The 25,906-nt window shown below is 45.1% G+C and overlaps 1 protein-coding gene across 1 annotated transcript in view; it reads right to left on the reverse strand.

Annotated features, from left to right (window-relative positions):
- Positions 1 to 25,906, reverse strand: part of AR (androgen receptor) — a 227,272-nt gene that overhangs the window by 84,375 nt on the left and 116,991 nt on the right. Inside the window, exon 2 of the mRNA XM_043974531.1 lies at positions 10,067 to 10,218. Coding sequence (XP_043830466.1) covers positions 10,067 to 10,218 — 152 coding nt within the window. The remainder of the gene's footprint in view (positions 1 to 10,066; positions 10,219 to 25,906) is intronic.

The raw sequence follows: 25,906 nt of genomic DNA on the forward strand, positions 1-25,906 counted from the left end.
ACTGGGAATGCACTCATGCCTCAATTCCACCTCATACACTCGCTGTCTTCATTCAAGATACAGCCAAATTTCCAAGGCACTTCCTGATTCTCCCAACTACCAGTGCCTGCCCTCCCTCCCAAATTGCCTTGTATTGAACTACTTTGGATTGATATACTTCTATACGTCTTTGCTGTTGCTCTCATTAAAATATTGTCTCCATGTGGGTAGGGACTGTTTTGTTCTTTGTCCTTCTCAACGCTGGGCACCATGCCTGGGGCATGGAGAAGGCCATTTGCTTGTTGAGTGATTGATGACTTCCAGAGTGCTTTCTTTATAGGACCTTGTAAGGAAGGCACTGCCTTAGTAACTGGGTAAGAACAGGCATTATCACCCCCATTTCATAGATGAAAAAACTGAGGATCTGTAACCTGAGGAAGTCCCAACTCTTAAGTGGAATTTGGCTTGTTTTCTTTGACACTGGGTTGCTTCTCTATCAAAGCTATTTCCCTAGCCAATTCCTCACCCCCCCAACATGTGTAGCTTCCTCTTGATTCCCCATCACAGAAATAAAGACACTGTTATATGTGGGGTTCCCTCCTCATCCTGTCCTCTCCACAGCAAAACCTGGCTAATTTCTAAGTGATGGGAAAAGTAGACTCATTCAATATTCCAGGTTGAGTCTAATGGCAAGAAAACTATGCAGAAAATGGTAACTGCCACTGTCCTTAACAAAAGAAGAAAGAAGAAAGAGGCAGGAGGGGGGCCAGAGAGGACAGGGAAGAGACAAGGCAGGGAGACAGAGGGGAAAGGATCCCATCTGGGCCACTGTGCTGGAGAAGGAGGGAATAGCAGTTGAGTAGATGGAAAGCTGAGCCTTGGGCCAGGGAGATCGAGGCTCTAGGCTTGCGACTGATGCATCCTGGCTGGGTGACCCCAGCCAAATCACTTAACATCTCAGTTCTCTGGTCATGTCTTTGGGGTTGGAAGATGCCAAGCAGCGCCAGAGAGTTTTCCACGTCAATGTCAATGAGAGGGTTGAAGCCCTCCCTCTCCCTATGTGGATGCTACATTTTAGGAAGGACACTGGTGAGCTGGAGAGTGCTCAGGGGAGGGAATTGGGGTGGAGGTAGGGAGGATGGGATGCCTGTGTCTAAGGACATGGCGGGCAGGCACATGGAGGGCAGAAGTGGGAGCAATGGGATGGGTGGTATGCATAGGCAGCAGCTCAACTGACATGAGGACAAACTAGTTCGAAGGAGAGGGGTCCCCAGGCAGGCTGGGCCACCTTGGGAAGTGACTGGCTCCCCTTTATGGCAGGCCTCCTGGTCAAAGCTGGATGTCCCTTTGTTGGGGGTGCTAAAGTGAGGGCTAGATGAGATCTAAGATCACCTCCTATTATGAGATGGAAAGGGAGGAGGGGGAGACAGGCAGGAGACAGGGAGGGGACCACAAGGGAGAGAAGGCAGCAGGTAGAAGAGAGGGGAAGGGGGTTGGGGAAGACCAAGGGAGGGTGGGAGAGGAAGAAAAGGGAGGGGAGAGGAGAGAAAGAAGAAAAGCACACAGTCAAAGGAGGAGGAGAGGGAGAGAGAAGGAAGCAAGCAAAAAGGAAGGAGGGAGGGGAAAGGAGAGGGAGAGGAGAGATAGGAGGAAAGGGAGAGGGAAAGGCAGGGGAACACATGAAGGGAGGGGGATAAAAAAAGGAAGTTAGAGGAGGAGAAGTGGGAGAGAGAAAGAGAGACAGAAAGAGGGGGCAGAAAAAGAGAGAGGAGAGGGAGGGAGAGGGAGAGAGACAGAGAAAGGAAGAGAAAGAGACAGACACAAGGGGAAGAGAGAGGAGGGGGGAGAGAGAGGAGGAAAGAAAGAGGGAGGGAAGAGAGAAGGAGGGGGAGGGGAGAGATAGAGAGTCAGAAAGAGAGACAGAGAGTCAGAGAGAGAAAAAGAGACAAAGATAGGGAGAGAGAACAGAGAGAGACAGAGAGAGAGAAAGGGGAGAGAGAGAGAGAGAGGAGGGGGAAGGGATAGATGGGGAATAGAGGTGGGAGAGAGACAGGTAGAGGAAGACAGAGGCAGAGAGACAGATAGGGAGAGAGAAAGAGAGAAGGGGGAGAGAGAGGAAGGGGGAGAGAGAGTCAGAGATAGGGAGAAAAAGACAGGAGAGAGGGGGGGAGGGAGGGAAAGGGAGAGAGGGAGATGGGGTGGGAGGGTGGGCTCTTGGCGCCCCATTGGTGGGATTCACAGATCTCAAGGAAACCAATTTGGCATACCTCAGGAGCAGACTCTCTTGGGTAGTAAAGATATATTGTAAAAATGGGAAAAACAAATCAATAAATGTTCAAGGCGGGTAATAAGCTGGCCCCCCCTTTCAAGCTGGGCTGATGAGAGTTGTAAAACAAGTCACACAGCTTTACAGATGGGAGGAGAAAGAAAACACCAATAATGATTTTTCCCAAAGCCATCTTCCTCCCCCAGCCCCTTCAAGTGAAGGCCCAAATGCAGACGCCTGGGGGCCAGATCCAGTAGGCCCCAGGGAGATGGACAGAGGCCTAGTATGGTTCTGGGCAGCCTCTATCCCCTCCTCCTTTCTACAAACAAAGATTTAAGAGGCAACTGCATGGTGCAGCTTGGGGGTAACACAGGTTTAGCTCAGAACCTGTGCTGGGCCTGGCCTTCTGAAGCTTACAGATCTGCTAGATGAGGGGAGGGGGGTATGGAACACAACAGACACAATGCCTGGAATCTGGAGACTGGGCTTACCGCCCGGCTCAGCCCCTAATCATCGGTGGGGGTGACTACACAAATCACTTCCCTCTTCGGGGCTCAGCTTGTCTGCTAGGAAATGAGGCTTGGATCCAAGATGGAGCCTGCCACAGCAAACAACTGAGGAGGCGACATGATATATACATGTGTGAGGGCCGTAGAACGTATTACATAATCACGAACCCAGGCTGGACCTGGACCCATACTTAGGAAGTGCAAATCCAGCCTCGGGCACTTCCTAGCTGTGTGACCCTGAGCAAGTCACTTCATCGCTGCCTGCCTCAGTTTCCTTGAATGTAAAATGGGAATAATAATAGCACCTACACCCAGGGTTGTTGTGAGCATCAAATGACATAAGATTTGTAAATGTCAAGTGCCATCTAAATGTGAGCTATCGTTGTTGTTGTTGTTGTCATTATTATTACCACCTCAAAGGTATAGGCTTCACTCTCAATAATCATACCTCACATTTCTGAGTGCCTGTTATTACCCTTACTTTTTCAATGATGCTCAGGGTGTGACTTATCCAAGGTCATGCAGAAAAGTGAGCCAAGTAAAATCCAGCTTTCCTGATGTCCAGTCCTCTTCCCTGCCCGCCCCCCCCCAACAAGAATCAAATCTCAAAGCTGGAAAGAGACTTAGAAACCAGGTCCAATATCATTTTACAAACGATAGTAACAAAAGGAGAAGGAAGTCTACCATGGAGTCAGTAAGGCCCCTGGATTGCAGGCCAACTCAGTAACTATGTGACCAGGTGCCTGGCACCTAGTAGGCATTTAATACATGCTTACTGATTAATGGATTACTTAACCTCTCTGTGCCCCAGGAACTCCCCAAGACTGTAATTTACAGATGAGAGAGGTCCAGGGAGGGCAAGTGGCTTGCTCAAAGTCTCACAGGTCACAAGTATCAGAAGTGGGATTTAAATCTAGGTCCTCCAACCCCAGAACCCCTGCTCTTTCCATAGGAGGAGGAGGAGGAAGAGGAAGAGAAAAAGAAAAAGGAGGAGGGAGAGGGGATGGGGAAGGAGAGGAAAAAGAGGAAAATGAGGAAGAGGAGAAAGGGGAGGGAAAGGGGGAAGAAAGGGGAGAGGGAGGAGGAGAAGGAAAAGGAGGGGGCAGCTAGGTGACACAGTGTAAAGCACCGGCCCTGGATTCAGGAGGACCTGAGTTCAAATCTGGTCTCAGACACTTGACACTAGCTGTGTGACCCTGGGCAAGTCACTTAACCCTCATCGCCCCACCCCCCAAAAAAAGAAGGAAAAGGAGGAGGAGGGGGAAGAACAGAAGGTAGAGGGGGAGAGGAGGAAGGGGGAGGTAAAGGGGGAGAGGGAGGAGAACAACAACAGGACAATGAAGACAACAACAACAACAACAACAACAAAGATAGCAATAGCTCCTGTTACTTTCCTCCCACCATCCCTAGAAGATATGCAATGTTAGCGATAGCATTGCCATTTTGCAGATGTGGGGACTGAGGTCCAGAGAGGGCCCGTGGCTTGCTTGGCCTTAATTCACTAGGGATCTGGGACCCTATTGTAGCTCCCCAGAACTTGTGGTGCAATGGAAACAGCCCTGAATTTGGAGTCAAATGAGCAACCTTGGGCAAGTCACCACCTTTCTGGGCCTTTATTCTCATTTGTAACAGGAATGGGTTGGCCCAGATGACTCCTGGGGTCCTTTCCAGCTTGAAATCTATGATTCTATGTGGCCAGAGGCAAATTGTCTCAGTTTCTTCATCTGTAAAATGAGGGAGTTGGAGGCCTTTCCTGCTGTAAATTTAGGAGCCTGTGGTGGTCCTTGTTGAACTCTGAGGCCAGCTGGGTTTGGGACGCTACAGGGACCCCTGTTGAGAGGAGCCATGGTCTTTTCTTCATTTCTAGGAGGTCTGTGAAGGAGGGTCACCTCCACCCTGACACTTCCCCATCCCCCTGTTGGCTCCTCTCTCAGCTCTGGCTCAGTTTCTCCATTAGAACTCCCCTGCACAGAGTTGGGCCGAAGCCATCCCGGTGTGGGGGGAAGAGACTGAACAATAAGACAATCTTCTCCTTTCTCTGTCCAGGCAATCGTTTTCCCTGTTTTCTGAAAACAACAATTTGCTGACCCAGATTTGTAAAACTTCTTGTAGATGGGCTCATCTCTCTGTCTATTGAATTCATTCCCTGGCTTTCTCCTGCTCTCTTTCTTCTTGCTGGTATGATTGCTACAACTGCCATGCCCAGGAAAGATGACCTGCCTAAGAGAGCAGTGGGGTTGGGATGAGAAATGTAAAGGGCCATCATTAGCCTTATTGTGCTCAAAGGGCACAAAGCTAGCCAGGAAGGCCTGAGGTCAAGCCTTACCTCTGACTCTGTGAATTTGTTACTGAATCTGTCTGCCTCAGTTTTCTCATCTGTAAAGTAGGGATAATAATAGCACTTGTTTGCCAGGGTTATTATGAGGGTAAAAAAAGTCCAAACCAGATAATATTTATAAAGTGGTTAGCACAATGCCTGGCACATAGTAAGCACTATATAAATGCTAGCTATTATTACTGTTATTATTATATTTAACTCCCCACTACTCCAGGGAACTCTAAGACTAGCAGACGCAGAGAAGGTGGCAATCTGCATTAGTAGAGGAAGTTCACTTCTCTGGGAGTTCCTTATACCAAAGAAATCATAGGAACATTATTTGTTTTATTATTGTTATTGTTGTTGTCGTTGTTGTTGTTGTTAGTATAAGTTATTTCCTTGATATAGGGAACTTCCAGGAGGAAATTCCCTCGGTCATATCTGTGATATTATAATAATCTGTTATAATAATATAACAATTAATAATAGAATAAATCCTCTGACTCCTTCAGTACATCATTATAATAATTACAGAGCACATTTCTCTAAAGCTTGATGGGCCTGCCAAGCACACTGTCCATGTTATCTCATTTGGTGCTCATAACTACCTTGGAAGGTAGGTTCTATTATTATCCCCATTTTACAAATGGGGAAACTGAGGCTTGCAGAGGTTAAGCAACTGGCCTGAGGTCACACAGCTTCTAAGTTTTATAGGCATGGTCTGAAGCTTGCATTCGGCCCCTCTCAAAGGAGGGCTCCCAGCCTCTGACCAGGATGGGAAGCTCCCCCTGAAAGCTGTGGGTACTGGGCCCAAATAGCCCACAGGAGCCTTCACTGCAGCAGTGGGTCCCTTAGAGGTAGCTTTGAGGATGCAAGCTCAGAGGCACTTGAACATCATTAGCTAATTAGCCTACATCTACTATCCTGTGCGTGCTTTGGGCTAAGACTCTTCCCTTCCCTGGGCCTCAGTGTCTTCCCTTATAAAATGAGGGACTTGCACTAGCTGGCCTCTGAGGTCTAGGTCTGGGATCTGCTAATCCCATTTAATTTTCAGAGCAGTGCTGGGAAGGAGGATAAGTCCCACTTTCCCAATGTGGAGACCTCCAAGAGGTCATGTGGCTATGGTAAGAGGCTTTGTCAGCAATGGAAGTCAGGCCTCCCAAACCCAAACCCAGTGGGCCTTCCTTACACCCCAGGGTTTGCTGAACTGAGTAAGGCCCCAGTGTCCGAGGAGCAAGACTGGGTCTCCATTCTGCTTTTCTCTCAGGAACAGGAGAGCTGGCTGAGCATCACCCCCTGCTTGCCTCTGTCCCAGATTCCAGGAACCCACCAGGGTTGTTTATAACCCTTACATAAGCCCTGGCTCTGGCTCTAGGCTCAGTGGCCTAGGCCAAGCCAAGGAAGGGATGGATCGAGCACCTGGGGTGGGGCCCAGGGAAGGCTCCCTTTTTGGGGGTGACGGCCAACTGTGCTTCTTTCTGAAGAAGGTTCTCGGCTTAGAGGTGGAGAAAGAAACAGCAGGGCTTGCCCATACTGTTATCTCTACCATCAAGAAACCTCCAACAAGCCAGGCCCACTACTCTATCAGCACTCCTTGTGAGTGAGTACCTTCCTTCAAGGTACTCAGAGACCAATTAAATATAGAAAGACACGGCACTGTGCACTGCCCCCCCCCCAAAAAAAAAAACTGGTGGAAAAAGAGCTGAGAGTCTTAGTGGACTGCAAGCTCAGTCTGAGACACCCGGGAGATGTGGAACATTAATTAGTTCCTAGGCTGGACTCTATGAGAATAATGTCCAGAAAGAGGGAGGCTATATCCCATGAGCCTTTGCCCTGGTCAGACCCCACATCTAGAGGATTAAGCTAGGTTTTTGGTGCCATGGTGAAGATCATCAAGCAAAAATGTGGTTCTTGATGCTTCTTTGAAGAATTCCAAGCACCTGATGAAGCTGTTAGTGGGGAGGCTTGTTTAGGTGCAGGTCAGATGGGACAGTCAATGGGGGCCCTTCTGGCTTTGATTCTGTAATTTTAGGAAGGGCCGTGACAAAGGGAAGCACGTGAAAGGCAGGACGGTACAGAGGAAATGGAGTTAGAGTTGGAAGACCTTCTGTGGCCATGTACAGTTCACTGCTCTTCCTTGGGCCTCAGTTTATTCATCTGTAAGATGAGCAAGTCAGACTGGATGGTCCCTTCTAGCTCTCGAATCCCCTGTATGACCTTGAACAAGTCATTTCCCTTCCCTGGGCCTCAATTTCCTCTTCTATAAAAGAAGGGGTTTGGGCTTAAGAGGTCCTTTCTAGCTCCCCCTCTAGAATCCTATGTGTGACCTTGGGCAAGTCACTTCTGTACAATGAGGGGGTTGGACTAGAGGGCCTCTCTAGGCCTCCTTCTAGCATTAGTTCTAGGGTCCAGAGTAGGGTGAAAGCAGGATATATTAAGGACTGAAGATGTTGCCACATCAAGTCTGATTAAAGGAAGAAGGGATATGTAGCCCGGAGTAGAAAGGTAGTGGAGGAGAGCTGTCACATGACTCCAGGAGGTAGAACTGAGCCTGGGACATCAGTGCATGGTTATGGGGAGGCCATTGAGGGAACTTGGGAGGTAGGAAGTTTCTCATCATCTGAGGTATTCAAATCAGAAACTAGGGAGTCTCACTCATTGGTATCCCCAGTGTCTGGCCCTAGTTCAGTGTTTAATAAATGGATGCTTCCTGATTGAATGGAAGGGTATATAGGGAAAGGTTGAATGGGATATGGGGAAGGGGTTGAAATGGTGACTTGAGAAGATGCCTTTCAAGTCAAAGCTGCTCTGTGTTAGATTTGGGGGTCTGTTCCAGAGAGGAGGGAGAACAGGAGTGTCGATTCCTTGGGGCAGAGGGTACAGGGGCTTGGAAAAGGATTAAGAAGAGCCACTAATGAGAGTGCCTGTCCTCCCAAGAGCAAAAGGGACATCTCTGGGTCCTAAGGCTTACCAAGGGCAGTAGGGCATAGAGGATACCAAAAGGATCCACCACCATTACCCATGCTGCCATGGGTCCTCTCATCTATATGGCACTTTCTGGTTAATACAATCCAGCAACAACGACCCAGTGAGGGGTGCAGGATCACAATGACTTCTCCCCAATTCACAGATGGGAAAAGCAGAGGTCCAAAGAGGACTCAGGATTTCCCTGCGATCACATAGCTAGAGAATAGGGGAGCTCAGCTTTGAACCTAGGGCTGCTGATGCCCTCACTCTAATGCCCACTCAAATAACCTCAAAGCACTCTGGACCATCCTGACAGCATGTGTTCAGGATGCTGAAGATCTCCTTGCTCAAAGGAGATGAGTGGACATCAGTTTTAGTTAACGATAGTCAATGGGGCAGCTGGGTGCACCAACTTGGCAACTAGAGCACCAACTTGGAGTCAGGAAAACCCGAGTTCAAATCTGAACTCAGGCACTTTCTAGCTGTGTGACCCTGAGCAAGTCACTTCACCCTGCTTGCCTCAGTTTCCTTATCTGTTAAATGAGCTGAAGAAAGAAATTGCAAAAACCATCTTTGCCAAGTACATTCCAAATGAGCTCAGGAAGAGTCAGACATGACTGAAAAATAATAATCAACAAGCTTTTGGGTGAAAGGCAGAGTGATCTGGAGATTTTTCACAAAGGGAGCTTTTCTTCCCAACCCACCCCACTGTTGCCCTCTTCCCTAGGACAGCTCTGCCTCTTAGAATCTTTGCTTTCCTATAAGCTTCAGGTCAACCCCCCACCCCCACCCTTTTCCTGATCTTCCTCCTGCCCCATCTCCCACAGCCACTAGGACCTTCCCTTCCAACACTCCATTTCATCTCTATAGGTATTTTCTATTGATGCATGGCTTCCCCACTGGAATATAAGCCCCTTGAGGGCAGGCACTATTTAATTTGTGTATCCCCAGTGCCTGCTATGTAAGCGCTTAATCCTCCTCCTTGTTGACTGACTGAGAATCAATAGGAATGAAAATAGCCACCAAGGTGGCATGGCAGAAAGACTGATAAACTGGGGTGTGAGAAGAGCTGGATTCAAATCCCGGTCCTGCTACTATCTAGTGTGGAGCATGAGCAAACCGTTGATGATATAGGCGGTATGGTGCAGTGGAAAGTGCATTTGATTTGGGACCAGAGGACCTGGATTCAAATCTAGGCTCGGCCACTTGTTACCTGCATGACTTTAGCCTAGCCCTTTGACCTCTGAGTATCAGTTTCCCCCTCTATAGAATGAGAGAAGTACCAGATGACTTTCAAGGTCCCTTCTAGCCATAGATCTAGGAAGGACCCTATGTGTGACGTTGGACAAGTCACTTCCCTTCCCTGGGTCTCAGTTTCCTCCTCTGTAGAAGGAGGGGATTGGATGATATAATATCTAAAATCCCTTCCAGCTCAAGATCTAGGATTCTATGGTCCCTAAGCCTCAGTTCTCTCCTCTGTCAAAATGGGATTACTACCCCAAAACACAGGACAATGGTGGGGAAAATGTTTGCAAACCTCTCAATGCTATTGACACGGGCCCTGTTGGTATTCTGGAGGCTGGGGATGGGTTCCCCAACAGACAGCAGGAGTTTATTGTGGACAGAGGAAGAAGATGGAGAACCTTCTTAGGAGCCTTCTGTCTACAGATCCCATCGACAAGCAGACTTTTTCCTTCTCTAGACTTTGGAGATAAATGCAAGTGGAAAGGGCAAGAAATCTTTTTTCAATCCTCTGTTGTCTTTTATCTCAGTGAGAGAGTTCCAAAGGGTAGCTGGAACCACGTGCATTTCTCCAACTTTATCTCACAGGGCTCTGCCTGGGCTGGGGAAAAGCCACAGCGCCAGGCAGAGTAGTGCTGGAGGCCCCTCTTTGTTCTGGGAGGAACCTACTTCCTAGAACAGGCCTAGATAAGGCCTTAGAAACCCAGGGAGTCCTGGGCCAGGAGGGCTCCTATCTGTATCAGGAGTGGAAAAGGGAGACACAGGGAAGAAGGAAGCCCCTTTTACCTTCTGCTGCTCGCTTGAAGAAGACTTTGCAGCTGCCGCAGGTGAGTGCTCCATAGTGACAGCCTGAAGCTTCATCGCCACAGATCAGGCAGGTCTTTTGTGGCGGAAAGTAGTAGTCGATGGGCAACACGTGGTCCCTGGCAGCATCCAATCTGGAAAGAAAGGGCATGGACAAGGAGACATACATCAGAAAGTGGCAGAATCAAGAAGGCCAAGACAGAATACTCCCAGGATCTCTTTGGGATATGACCACTCCTCTCTGCTCAGGGTAGTTGGCCATGAAGGAACTGGGGATTTTTCTGAAGCAAAGGGCTGGATTGGGTCAGGTGACACCTCATCTGTAAGAGTGAAAGGGAAGGACAGTGGTTCATAAACTCAAGAGCATGAATTAATTGGGCAAGGACTCCTTTTTAGAAAAGAAGTTCTGGGAAAACTGGAAAGCAGTTTGGCAGAAAATAGATTTAAATCACTGTCTTCCACCATATACCATAATAATCTCAAAGTGGACATGGAATTTGAATGTAAAAGGTAACACCATAAAAAATTAGAATGTTTAGTATGTTTAGGGGGAGAATTCTTAAACTAAAAAGGAATATAGAAGATCATAAAAGATAAAAAGACAATTTGAATTACATGAAATATATAGCTTGTGCACAAATAAAATGAAGACAGAAGAATAACAGAAATAGCAGAAATGGAAAGTATCAAAAATCACTCATGAGGGGGCAGCTGGGTGGCACTGCAGTGGATAAAGCACTGGCCCTGGATTCAGGAGGACCCGAATTCAAATCTGGCCTCAGACACTTGACACTTACTAACTGTGTGACCCTGGGCAAGTCACTTCACCCTCATTGCCTTGCCCCCCCCAAAAAAAATCACTCATGAAACCCACAATCTAGTGAACTGATGCAAATATTGGTTGCCCAAAATCCAATCCCCAATAACTGGTCAAAGGATATAAGAAAATATTTTCAAAACAAATATACAAATGATGACATGAAAAAATTTCCAAATCACTAATAGGAAGAGAAATGTAAATTGAAACAACTCTGAAGATTCACCTTGCACTCAACAAACTGCAACAGATGACAAAAGATAGGAATAGTCCATGTTGAATATGTTTTTGAAATATTTGCATACCTTTTCTGACATAATTGGTTTCCTTTGCATTCCTATGGATTTTAATTTATGCATTTAAAAAATGATTTTTTTGATAAGAGAACCACGAGCTTCACCTGATTGACTACCCTCTAGGGGATCTTAGACAAAAAATGCCAAGAAACCTTGGTCTTAGTGTCCACCATTCTGGGAACAAGAAAGGGCACATTATGGTTTTCTTTCTTGGAGCAAAGAATAGGGATCTTGTGCTCTAAATGTCCCTTGGTCCAAGTGCGTGCACCCAAGAAGACTGAATCTGAAAGATTCTAGATATAGGCTTCTTCACCTTTTGAGTGCCATGAACACTTTGGGTAGTCTGATGAAGCATCCAAATTGCTTCTCAGAAGAACATTTTAAATGCATAAAATAAAGTACAGAGGATTATAAAGGAAACTGATTTTATTGAAGAACACTAATCAGAATTATTTTCAAGAATCGAGTTCACAGATTCTAAGTTAAGAAGCCCTGCTCTGGAGGTATCTGGAAAAGTAAGCGAATTCTCAAATCTTCAAAGCAAAGTATTTCCTAATCTTCCCATGACAATGCCTTTGAGAAGTGAATAATCAATCTGAAGTGTCACAAAGAACTTCATATACTTTTCTACATACATTGATCTGGACCCATTTTTTTATCTGGACAGGGAACTCCTAGTGTTCAAACTCCTTCCACCAACATCAAATGGCATGTGTGCTGCAATTTCTGCTTCTGGCAAGTTGCCTGGGGACCCTAAAGGGTGAAGTGATTTGCCTAGGCTCACACGGACAGTAGGTGTCAGAAGAGAGACTTGAATCTTGGTTTCCTGAATCAGAAGCTTGCTCTCTCAACAGCCATTTATTAAACATGAGATGTTAGGTTAGGTATTGGGTGGCAAAGAAAAAAAATCAATGTAAAAGATAATTCTGACCTCAAGGAACTTACATTCTACTGGAGGGGAAATGACATGCAAATGAAATGTACATGAAATACATTCAAAGCAATTTCGGGATGGAAAAAGGGCTATCAACTAGGGGGATGGGGAAAGGCCTCATGCAGAAGGTAACACTTGGGGGCAGCTAGGTGGTGCAGTGGACAGAGAATCAGCCCTGGATTCAGGAGGACCTGAGGAAGACCTGAGTTGAAATCCAGCCTCAGACACTTGACACTTACTAGCTGTGTGACCCTGGGCAAGTCACTTAACCCTCATTGCCCTGAAAAAACACAACAAACAGAAGGTAACACTTGAGCTATACTTTGGGGAATTCTAAGAGGTAAAAGATGAGGAGAGAGGGCATTCTGGGCAGAGGGGAAAGTCTATGCAAAGGCCTGGAGATGGAATGCCATGTGTAAGGAATAGCAAGAAAGTCTGTCAAGTTGGACTGAAGAATATGTAAAGTGGACTAACATATGGATGTGCGATAAGGCAAGAAAGGCAAATTAGAATAAAGTTGAGAAGGGATTTAAATGTTAGGAGGGGAATTTGTGTTTGTAATAAGAAACCATTGATTATGAGTCCTTTGGAACTATCTTGTATTGCTGAGAAGAGTCAAGTCTATCACAGTTGATCAGCACACAATGTTGCTGTTACTGTGTAAAATGTTATCCTGGTTCTGCTCATCTCACTCATCATCAGTTCATGCAAGTCCTTCCAGGTTTCTCTGAAATCCTCCTGCTTATCATTTCTTACAGCACAATAGTATTCCATTATATTAACATACCACAACTTGTTCAGCCATTCCCTTAAATGATGAGCAACCCCTCAATTTCCAATTCCTTGCCACCACAAGAAGAGCAGCTATAAATACATGTGGGTCCTTTTCCCTTTTTTATGATCTCTTTGGGAAAAAAGACCCAATAGTGGTATTGCTAGGTCAAAGGATATGCACAGCTTTATAGCCCTTTGGGCATAATTCCAAATTGCTCTCCAGAATGGTTGGAACAGTTCACAGCTCCACCAACAATGCATTAGTGTTCCAATTCTTCCACAGCTTCTCCAACATTTATTAAAGGCTCTCCAAATCCAGAAAAAAAGAACTGTGGAATATGGATGCAGATTGAACCATACTATTTCTTTTGTTTTTGGTGCTGTTGTTTTTCTTTTTTGAGGGTTTTCCTTTTTGCTCTGATTCTTCTCTTATAACATGACTAATTTAGAAATATGTTTAATGTTATTGTACATATATAACTTATATCAGATTATTTGATGTCTTTGGGGGGAAGGAGGGAAAAAATTTGAAACTTTAAATCTTATAAAAACAAATGTTGAAAACTATCTCTACATATTACTGGAAAATAATAAAATACTTTTATAATTAAAAAAAGAAACCATTGATGCATCTTAGTAGGTATTTTTTGTATTGTCTAGTTTTTATTAGAGAACTCATTCTCTGATTATTAAAATCCAGTGAGACATAAAAACAAGGAGATCTACAGCTAGAACCCAATTAGTGTGAATAATTTTGTGAAGTGATCACATATATTTGAATTCACACTCTTTGACATTATAATGATATAAAATGGGGTAAATGGTTTCAGCTCAGTTGAAAAAGGCAGCATGAATTCAAATAACTGGACCACTTTAGGGGATTCACTGTTTGCATTAATCAGGTTTTGGCTGTAAGCTTGTCCAAAACCAAAAAACAAAAAATGGTTTTCCCCTACAATGGAAGAGGAAAGGGAAAAAGCTCATAAGGGAGAATGACTCCCTAGGCATGGATGGATTCTTAAGATGCCCCTGCCTGTGGATGACATTGTGCCCATTACAACCAGGCCTTAAACACAGCAGAACCTCCTAAATTGGATCTCAAATCAATTAAGTGATTAGTTCAACTATCCACACAGGAAAAACCAAGTGGATGGAGAATGCCTATTGTCTAGACTAAAAAAAGTAGTTATGTGGGCAACACATAATGCTTGTCATCATTATCAACAAGAAACATATCACACTTTAAGATTTTTCAAAGCACAGGGGCAGCTAGGTGGCGCAGTGGATAGAGCACTGGCCCTGGAGTCAGGAGTACCTGAGTTCAAATCTGGCCTCAGACACTTAGCACTTACTAGCTGTGTGACCCTGGGCAAGTCACTTAACCCCCATTGCCCCACAAAAACAAAAACAAACAAAAAAAAGATTTTTCAAAGCATCTTATAAATAAATATATATATATATATGCATACACACACACACACACACACACACACACACACACACACATATATATAAATCTCATTTAATCTTCCATAGGTACTATTCTTATATCAGTTTTATAGATGAAGAAACTAAGGCTTGGAAACATTAATTAGATAATCTGGCCAGAGTCACAGAGCTAGATGATTTCTGAGGAAAGACCTGAAGCCAAGACTTCCTGACTCCAAGTCCAATATATTCTGATTGCTATGATGTATTTCCATCTATCTAGGACAAACACTACCAATAGGCCCAGATTTAGAAAGGGGGAGGAAAGGAAAATATTGAATCTGAGTCTCATCCAATGGACCATGAAGAGGCACATGGCAGGCATGAGCAGGCTACAATACATTACAAACAAAGAATGACATCAGGGAAGCAGTGGTGGCCACGATGTCATCAGAGAAAGAGATAACAGTAAAAAAATAATATGGGGAGGGGGGTGGTATTACATAGAGAAGAGTGAAAAACAACTTATGGATTACCAGAGTACTCCCTTGGCATCCATTCAATGTTGAAAGACCATGAAGAAGGTCTAATTCAGCACACTGGGCAGGTCTAGGGTGGCAAATTTATGGGAGAACATGGATGAGAGCACAGGATGGACAGATATGAATAGGTCTCAACCTGCATCTGACTTGATGAGATCACGAGTTCGCCGAAATATTAAAGTACCAGAAGATCAGACAGAACCACTAATATAAGGAGACAGGGGAAAGGCCACCACAGCCAGAGCTTAAACACAAGCCTGTCGGGTTGTTTACCCTGAAGACGTGGCTCATGTGTGGGCTCTGGTGGTTAGGGTGAGTGAAAACGACAGGCACATCAGCCCTCTGCTGTTATTTCAGAAGATGCTACTTGTATGGGAGTATTTTCCATCTTCTCTATTTGGTGCAAAGTTAATGACTACAAATGTGGCAAATTTCATGCCATTTGGAAGCTGTGGGGTGAGGGAGTTATGCCAAAATCAACTTGAGCTGCCATCTTGCCAACCACGAGAACCAAAAGCATTAATTCTCTCCAGTTATATTTGAAAGCATGATGACATGGGAAAGTAAGAAGAGAAACTATTTTGGAGTTAGGAAGATCTGGATTCAAAATGGGACACACTCTGGTTGCATGAGCCCAGGCTGGGCCTGGGATTCAGAAGTTAAAACACAGCTTCAGACACTTACTACTTATGTGACCCTGGGTGAATCACTTAACCTCTGGGTGACTCAGTTACCTCCCAGGGTTATTATGAGGATCAAATGTAGAAAGCATTTAGTATAGCATCAGGCATATAAGAAATGCTATATAAATGCTAGTTGTTACTTCTACTACTACTACTACTACGACAATGATGACTACTACTACTACCACTACTACTACAGGTGCTGCTATTACTAATGCTACTACTACTACCACTACCATGACTACCACTATTATTATCACTATCACCACCACCACCACTGCGACGACTACTACTACTACTACTACCACCTTACTGCCCCAGGAAGCTCTCTAAGAATGTGAGTTGCAGATATTGAGGACTTCCGGGGCGAAGCCAAGATGGCAGGAGAAAGGCAGTGAGCTCCCCAACTCATGACAGGATCACTCCAAAAACTATCCAAATAACGCCATAGGACAATGCCCAGAGCAGCAAAACTCACAGAAGAATGTGCTGAAATCATCTTCTAGCCAAGAACGATTTGGAAGGTCAGAAGGAGGGAGCTGCTGTGCTGATACAGGAGTTGAGCCCAAGCCCACAGTCACCCTGACACAGATCCAATCCCAGGCAGGCCTCACCAGAGAAGGAGACCCACAGAGCCTCTGAATCAGCTGAAGCACCAGTGTTGTCTGGAACTAAGCTCACAGTCTGGTGAGTGGGCTGAGCCCTGGGCAGGGGGGAGACTACAGGGGTCTAAGCTGGTGCTGAGGCAGAACTTGGGTTTTTCACCCCTGTTGAGAACCAGGTGGTAGGCTGGAGAAGCAGTGGCCCAGGTGGGGGAGGGGCACAGGCTCGTCAGAGCTGACAACCACAACACACAAAGCTGGTTGATTGGCAAGTTGGTCTGGGGTCATCTACAGACAAGGGAACAGGCCGGGCAAGTGAAGAACCTGATTCTCCTTAAATCATACCACCTGGGACTTCTGAAGCTTGGGATACTGCAGCCTGGAAATAGGAGATAAAAGTCTAGGAAAAGAAAGGTAAGATGAGCCGACAGAGAAAGGTGAGGACCATAGAAAGTTTCTTCAGTAACAAGGAAGACCAAGGGGCACCCTCAGAGGAAGATGTTAACATCAGGGCCCCTATATCTAAAGCTTCCAAGAAAAATACGAATTGGTCTCAGACCATAGAGGTGCTCAAAAAGGACTTTGAAGATAAAGTTAGAGAGGTAGAGGAAAAAATGGAAAGAGAAATGAGGGTGATGCAGGAAAGACATGAGAAAAAAGTCAACAACTTGAAAAGTCAAATTGGCCAAATGGAAAAGGAGGTACGAAAGATCTCTGATGAAAATAATTGCCTAAGAATTAGGATTGAACAAATGGAAGACAGTGACTTTATGAGAAACCAAGACACAATAAAGCAAATCTAAATGAATAAAAAATAGAGGGCAATGTGAAATAGCTTCTGGGAAAAACTTCTGACCTGGAAAATAGGTCCCGGACAGATAATCTGAAAATTATTGGTCTACCTGAAAACCATGATCAAGGAAAGAGCTTAGATATCATCTTCCAAGATATTCTGAGGGAAAATTGCCCTGAAATTCTAGAAGCAGAAGATAAAATAGAAATTGAAAGAATCCACCGATCGCCTCCAGAAAGAGATCCCAAAAAGAAAACTGCTAGGAATATTATAGCCAAATTCCAGAGCTCTCAGGTCAAGGAGAAAATATTGCAAGCTGCCAAAAAGAAAAAATTCAAGTACTATGGAGCCCCAGTCAGGATAGCACAAGATATAGCAGCTTCTACATTAAAGGACTGGAGGGCATGGAATATGATATTACAGAGGGCAAAGGAATTGAGATTACAACCAAGAATCACCTACCCAGCAAAACTCAGCATAATATTTCAGAGGATAAAATGGGACTTTAATGAAAAAGAGGACTTTCAGTTATTCATGATTAAAAGACCTGAACTGAATGGCAAATTTGACTTTCAAATACAAGACCCTAGAGAACCATAAAAAAATGGAATTGTGGGACATACCTGGGGTCGTGCAGTAGGTGACTGTCTTGTGTCTGAGGCCGGGTTTTGGCTGGGATCCCCCTGGGTCCAGGGTGGATGCTTTTTCTACTGTGTCACCTAGTTTCCCCATGATGACATCTTTAGGGTTAAATTGGGGGGTGAGGGGAATGCATTGGGGGAGGGGGAAGGGCAGAGGTGAAATCCTACATGAAAGAAACAGGAAAAGGCTTATGGAGTGGGGGAAGAGATGGGGGGGGCAATAAATGAATTTTACACTCATCAGAAAAGGCTCAAAGACCTTAAACTCATCAGAGTTGCCTCAAGGAGGAATTAACACACACACCCAACTGGGTGGAGTAATCTATTTAAAATGGGTAGTAAATGAGCCTAACACTCCTAGGAATTGTCTCAAAGACCTCAATCTCATTAGAATTGGCTCAAGGAGGGAATAACATACACATTCAATTGGGTGGATTAATCTCTCTAACCCTGCAGGAAAATAGGAGGGGAAGGAGATAAAGAGAGAGGGGCAAAAGAAGGAAGGGAAGATTGGGGGAGGAGACAGACAGAAGCAAATCCCTTTTGAAGAGGGAAAGGATGAAAGGAGATGAATAATAGAATAAATATCATGGGGAAGGGAATAAGAAGGAAGGGAAATAGTTAACAATAGTAATCATGAAAAAGAGAAAGGGGGGAAATTGTACAAAAAATATTTATAGCAACTCTTGGTGGTGGCTAAGAATTGAGAATCAGGGGGGCAGCTAGGTGGCACAGTGGATAAAGCACTGGCCCTGGATTAAGGAGTACCTGAGTTCAAATCCAGTATCAGACACTTGACACTTACTAGCTGTATGACCCTGGGCAAGTCACTTAACCCCCATTGCCCCACAAAAAAAATTGAGAATCAAGGGAATGTCCATCAATTGAGGAATGATAGAAGAAGTTATGGTATATGATTGTGGTGGAATGGTCTTGTGCTATAGGAAATGACGAACAGGATGATCCCAGAAAAACCTGGAAAGACTCATGAACTAATGTATAATGAAGTGAGCAGAGCTGGGAGGACATTGTGCATAGTGACAGCAGTATTGTTCAATGAGCAATTGTGAATGACTTAACTACTCTCAGCAATGCAATGATCCAAGACAATCCCAAGGGACTAATTTCAAAGCTTACTATCCCCTCCCATAGAAAGAATTTATAAAAAGAGCACTTGTGGATTGTACATATATAACCTGGCTGCTGTCTTGTGGAGCGGGGAGGAAAGGGAGGAAGGGAGAAAAATTTGGAACTCTAAATCTTATGAAAATGAATGTTGAAAATTACCCTTACATGTAACTGGAAAAAATAAAATAAATATTGTCAAAAAAAAGAATGTAAGTTGCAGAGAAGGTAATGATCTTACAGTGAGAGAGACAGTTGCTGCATTTAGGAGTCTCTTATACAAATGAAATCACTATGCCCATCCAGATAGCCAAGTATATAGACAAGACCACTAGTCTTGGAGTCAGGAAAACCCAATTCAAATCCTGCCTCAGACAATTACTGGCTGGGTGATTCTGGGCGAGTCATCTCAGTTTTCTCATTGACAAAATGGAGATAATAATAGCCCTACCCCTCATAAGGTTATTATGAGAAATATATACATATATATACATATATATACACACATGTGTATGTACATATATATGTATATACATATATGTATGTACATATACACACAGAGTGTGTTGTAAACATGATGATAACGACGTGAAAAAGACTTCCTTACACATGCCTCAAGGCAAAAAGACAAAAAGAAAGGCTCAATAAGCAACCAAATATTTCTAACAGCACTTTCTGTGGTTGTGAAGGTCAAAGTAGATACCCATCGGCTGGAGAATGACTAAACCATTGTGGTCTATGAAAGGTAAATGGAAGATTCCAGTGATACAAGAAATGACCAACGTGAAGGATTTGGAGATGAGCTGCCATTGAATCAAGCGATCTAGGTGGGAACTTGCTCACATCACCAATGACAACTATTGTGGAAATGAAAAGAACAATGGAATGCTGTACAATTCTAAAGGCCACACTTGGCTCCAAGGAAGATCTATGGGAAGACACCCTTCTTTGCAGATGCTGGATGTGGAGAACTACATAGAAAGCTCCCCTTTTTTTGACATGGTGGTTGCTTTTACTGAACTGCTTCCCCCTTCCCTTCCCTTTTCCACATTCCTGTAATAATGGATGACTCTCCATGAGGAAGAGGAGGGTGAGATTCACTGGGGAATGTAGGTGACAGAAAACCAAAAAATATCAATGACAACATTTTAAACTAAGGCTTCCTGACCAAAGTTGGCTTTTACCTGGCTCCCCCATTTTCCTTTCTCACTGTGCTGCTTGGCATGGGCAAGTATCAGCTCTAAAGTCTCAAAATGCTTTTTCCCAAGTTCCCTCTTTAACCAAGTTAAGTGCCTTCCTCTCTCTCACATACCTCAAAGTTGGCACTGTGGGCAAGCAAGCACCCAGGTGAACTCTCCATGGTCAACATCAAAATCAACAGGAGGAGCCATGTCTAGTCTGGAGGGAGCCACCCTCCTGCTCCAAGGCACACGCTTCTCTACCTGTGACCTCCCTGGGAGGTAGCTCAGTAACAATTAGGGCTATACTGTCCCCAAGAGGAATGGACCAAAAAACTTCCTGGGTCTTCCTGAACTAGAAAACTTTCCGAAAATTCAACTAAATGGATTGCTCTTGTGTCCAATGAGAAAGCTGGACAAGATTCAACAAACCAACATTTGTAAGGCATGTACCAGGCACACTGATATAAAGAACAGAGGGAGACAGTTCCTGTCCTCAAGGAGTATATGTTCCATTGGGAAAGATAAAACATGTACAAAGTCAGTAGGAACTATCTGAGAAATAAAGGCAAAGTGATGGGGAGGTGGGGAGTGGCGCAGAGTACCCATCAAGAAAGGCTTTGTGAAGGAGATGGTACTGGAGCTGAGCCTCAAAGGGACCTGGGTGGGGAGGTTCTCAGAAGTGGCCGGTCATGGAGGTCATGTTGGCTGGAACACAGAATGCACGAGAAGGAAGAATATGTAGTCAGACCAGAAAGAGAAGATGCAACCAGAGAGCGTGAAGGGCTGGAAATGCCAAGCACAGGAATCTGTATCTTGTCCCAGAGGCAAAAGGGCGCCAGTGAGATTTCTCAAGGAGGAGGGTGGCCTGCTCAGACCTGGCCTTTCATTTGACAGCTGTGTGAAGGACAGACTGGAGAATGGAGAGACTAGAGGAGTGTGTGTGTGTGTGTGTGTGTGTGTGTGTGTGTGTGTGTGAGAGAGAGAGAAAGAGAGAGATTGTGTGTAAGTGTATGTGAGTTTGTGTGAGTGTGTGTATGTGAGAAAGTGTATGTGTGTGAGTGTGTGGGAGAGTATGAGAGAGAGAGTGTGCGTGTGTGTGTGTGTGTGCATGAGTGTGAGGAGGCTATTGTAACAGTCTGAGAGTTAATGAGTGTTGGAAGTCAATGGCAAACTGAAATCATCCTATTAGTTGACTTTACCTTCAAGATCAAAACCAGGTCTAATTGCATCCTTCCCTAGGTGCCGAATCAAGGAAAGTTGCTATAAAGATGGCTGAACTGGGGGGAGTTCTCAACCATCTGGGTCTTATCCAGCCATGGGATTGTAGGAGCAGAGAAACGACAGCAATGTCACACATAAGATCCTAAATCTACATCTAGAAAGGACTTCTGAGACCACTGAGTCCAGTCTCCCTCATTTTACAGGGGAGGAAACTTGCCCAAAGGAGGGGAAGGTACTAGTCCAAGGTCACAACTAGCATCATAGATCTAGAACGAGAAGGGGCCTCAGAGGCCAATTAGTCCAACCCCTTCATTTTACAAAGGGAGAAACTGAGGACCAGGGAAGGGAAGGAACTGATCCACAGTCACACAGATTGTCAGAGGCAGGATTTGAACTGACATCCTCTGACTCCAGAATCAGCAGCTTTCCCTAAGGACCCTGCCACCTCCCTCTCTCTGGGCCTCGGCTCCTTCCTTCTACAAGATGAAGGGTTTGGACGAGATGAGACAACGAGGTCTCTAATGCCCTTTTTGAATCTCCAAATCTAGGTCTTTCAGTTGGTCATCTCTTTATCCATTAGGAGGTTAGAGCCTGTGTTGGTTTGACTCATCCTTTAACTGGGCAGAATACATATGGGTTGATCAATACCTTCAATGAGGAACCGCCCAGCAGAGACCACAGCTAACCACTATCCCTCGCCCTCCCCTAACAATTAAAAGAAAAAGAAAACAACAACCCAGTTTCCTTATCCCATTCCACCTTCCTCATGTTGGGTTTGATGTTCTGGCAAAGGGTCAGAATGCAGTGGGGGAGAAGTGTTCTTAGAGAGCACAGACCACCCAACGGCCAATGACAGGCAGAACTTCTGCCAGGCCTTAGATACTCTGGGTGCATGGCCACATACTGGAGCCCGATCTAGAGCCCAGGGCCTGGGGCCCACAAGGCAAGTGGTATCTGCTGTGGGAACATACGCATCATGCACCTGCACACCCCCCCACTCAGTCCCCAGCCTTTATAAGTTCACTGGCTTGCGGTTCTCCCTTCTCCTTCTAGAGCTCTGGCCTACTTTGTCAACTGGAAAGGCAGGAAGAGCTAAGAGAAAAAGAGGGAGAAGAACCAGGGGTGAGTCTTGGAGCTACTCTAACTGCCTGTGGGATTTGGGCCAAGTCATTTTCCCATTCTGTACTTCAGTTTCCTCCTCTGTAAAAAGTCAGTCAGGTTAAATAAAGAGTTTCTGACCTTTTTTTTTTTTTGCATTCTGGACAATGCAGGGCCCTGAGCAAGCAGTCTGGTGAAGCCTATGAACCCCTTTCTCACAACCATGGTTTTAAATGCATACCATAAAGTAGACAGAATTACAAAGGAAACCAATTCTATTGAAAGTTTTCAGAATATTAAAAAAAAAAATTCACAAACCCTAGGCTAAGAGCCCCCATGCAAGATGATATCTAAGGTTCTTCCCAGCTCTGACATTCTCTATTCTAAGACACTGCTTGTTCTAAGACCCCTCCCAGCTCTGACATTTTATGTTCTAAGTCCCCTCCTAGCTCAGACATTCTTTAATGTCCTTTTCTAAGGATCCTGCCAGTCCTCTAAGCTAATTACAAACTTATAAGCCATTGACAACTCTGACGATTTTTGCTCAGGCCAGAAAACCAAATCTCGTTCTGCCCTTCAAAGGTTCTCAGTACAAGTGAGATAAAGGACAAAGGTGTGAGACTTTGAGCCATGACCTTGACTTTTAGGCAAAGGAGTATCTAGTTTAAGGCTAACCAAACTGGAGGAAGAAGAAAGATCTCAACATGACCCTTAGATGGTCAGGTAATAATAATAAAACGCAACATTTATATATCATTTTAAGGTATACAAATATTATCTCATTTGATTTGCACAACAATGTTGGGGGGGTAAGGTGGTGTTATTATTGTCATTTTACATTTGAGGAAATGGAGGCAGGCAGAAGGAAAGAGACTTGCCCAGGGTCACAGAACTAGTAAGTATCTGAGGAGGGATTTGAACTCAGGTCTTCCAGATTCCTGGTCAAGTGCTTTAAAGTCACTTCCATTGAGACTCTCAGGGGATGGAGAATTGTTGGTTGTTGTTGTTTGTCCTTCGTTCTCAAAGAGGACCATGACTTTGGGAGGAGATAAAGTTCTATAATGTCAAGTCTATTCCTTGGGGGCCAAAGTAGGCCAAGTAGACTAGAGGGGCCACCTAGATCTAGTTACCAGTTGGTGACTGGGCATGCCTACTGAGGTAAAGCCCAGTCCTTGGCCAATGGAAAGCCAACATTATCATGCTCATTCTCTTTTGGGGGAAGTTCACTGACTTCCATGTTGGACTATACTGGGTAGAGTCATTCAGAACTCTAGTTGAGCCCGGTAGAGAAAAGGGGAGAGGGGGCATAATATCTATATGATTGTGTCCTTATCTGTATTATTTTCTTTTTTTCTTTTTTTTTTTTTGGTGAGGCAATTGGGGTTAAGTGACTTGCCCAGGGTCACACAGCTAGTAAGTCTTAAGTGTCTGAGGCTGGATTTAAACTCAGGCACTCCTGACTCCAGGGCCGGTGCTCTATCCACTGTGCCACCTAGCTGCCCCTATCTGTATTATCTTCAACAAGATGATTCTCTCTGTGTATTTTTGTAATGCCACATATGTATTAGTGCAAGAAAGTGATCTCACAAGAAACACAATGAAAACTGGGAGGAAGCAAATGAAGGGGCCTTTTGACAAGAGGCTGCAAAAATGGAGCTCTGCATGTAAGGGGCTTTGCACGCTTAGCTTAGGAGTCAGTATGGTGGCATGGAAAAATCCACGATCAGGAAGCCCTGGGCTCTACATTTGGCTCTGGCCACTTAGCCAGTTCCTGGTCACCTTTTCTGGGCCTCAGTTTCCTCCTCCAAAAATGAGGCAGGTGGATAAGATCGTGGCCAAAGGCTATCTCCACTCAAGCATTAAATGTGTTGGTATATCTTTCAGCTTGATATCCCATGATCCCTTGTAACTCAAACATTCCAAATTCTAGATGTACTCATAAAATGATGGTACTAGAAGGGTCTTAGATATCATTTAAACCAAGCTTCTCATTTAATGGATAAGGCTGGGATTTGAACTTAGCCTTTCACACTGCCAGCTTAAGGCCTGCATCATTCTACTGTGCTGCTTTACTCCTAATTCTCCAAGTCCCTTTGTTCTCCCCTGGGCCTCACTGAGGTCTCCGGTGGTCGTCTGTCTCAGGCTAAGTCTAGTCCAACCATATCATAGGCTAACTCTATTAGTTTTACGGACAAGAAAACTGAGGCTCAGAGAGGGGAAATGACTTACCTATGGTCATATAAATAGTGTGACAGATCGAGAGCTAGCAGGGGGTCACGGGGCATCTTGTCTGACCCTCTCATCTTAGAGGGGAGGAAACCAGGTCTGGAGAGGTTAAGTGACTTCAGAGGATCCAAGATATAGGGCTGGAAGGGATCTTAGAGCCCATTAAATTCAACCCCTTCATTTTACAGAGGAGAAAACTGAGGCACAGGGAGGGGAAGAGACTTCAGAGTTTTAGAGCCACAAGAGACCTTGGTATTCCAAAGGATCCAGCCCGCTCAGTTTTATAGAGGAGGAAACTGAAGCTGAGGAAAGGAAAAGTGACCCATTCAAAGTCACACAGATAGTGAACAACCGAGCTGGGAGGAGAATCCAGGGCCCAACTCCAAATGCAATGTTCTGTCCACTCCAGCCTTCCTGGAGGCACCGGCCCAGTGTGTACCAAGAGCACATCACATATAGCCGGGCTGGGCTATACTTGTGATTCATGAGTGCTGAGGTCCCAAATCAACATGGCAAAGATTGACTAGGAGAAAATGGGAGGGTGGCATTAGCATGGGGGACATGACTCAGTTCCTGCTCCCCCCCCCCACCTCTCTTCTCTCTGTCTCTTTATTTTTTGGACTTTCTCTTGCCCCCTCCCTCCCTCTTCCTCTCTCTCTCCTCCTTCTCTCTGCCTATCTCTGTCTTTTTCTTCTCTTCTCTCTCTGTTTTTCTGTCTCTCTGACTTTATCTCTCTTGCTCCCTCCCTCTTCTGTCTCTCTCTCTTGCCCCCTCCGTCTCTCTCTTCTCTTCTCTCTCTATTGCCCCCTCCCTTTGTCTCTTCCTCCATCTCCCTTTCTCTTCTCTCTCTTTCTCTGTCTCTCCCACCCTCCCTCTCTCTCTGTCTCTCTCTTGACCCTCCCTCTGTCTCTTCCTCCCTCTCCCTCTCTTCTTCCTGTCTTCCTCTCTTTCTCTCTGCCTCTTTCCCCTCTCTCTCTGCCTCTTTCTCCCTCTGTTTCTCTCTGTTTCTCTCTGTCCCTCTATCCCTCTTCCCCTCTCCATCTTGCTCTCTCTCTTCCTCCCAACTCCCCCCCACGATGCCTCAGCAAGGCCTTTGGTTTTATAGATTTAGAGTAAAGGTGCTGTCACAGAGGATGGAGATGAGTTCTAGGCCCATAATTCTATTCTCTGTTAAATAGCACTTTTTTTTTTTTTTGCGCAGGCAACGGGGGTTAAGTGACTTGCCCAGGGTCACACAGCTAGTAAGTGTCAAGTGTCTGAGGCCGGATTTGAACTCAGATACTCCTAAATCCAGGGCCGGTGCTTAACCACTGTGCCATCTAGCTGCCCCTTCTATAGCACTTTCACAATTAGTTACATAAAGTTGATGATTACAAGGTGTCTGCCTGCAAATTTGGTCAGACCAAAAAGTGGGGGAAAGATAAAAGAGACTCAACCCCGAGTTGCCAGAACTAGGCTGCC

This window comes from Dromiciops gliroides, chromosome X, assembly GCF_019393635.1.
Source record: "Dromiciops gliroides isolate mDroGli1 chromosome X, mDroGli1.pri, whole genome shotgun sequence".
Lineage (NCBI taxonomy): Eukaryota > Metazoa > Chordata > Mammalia > Microbiotheria > Microbiotheriidae > Dromiciops > Dromiciops gliroides.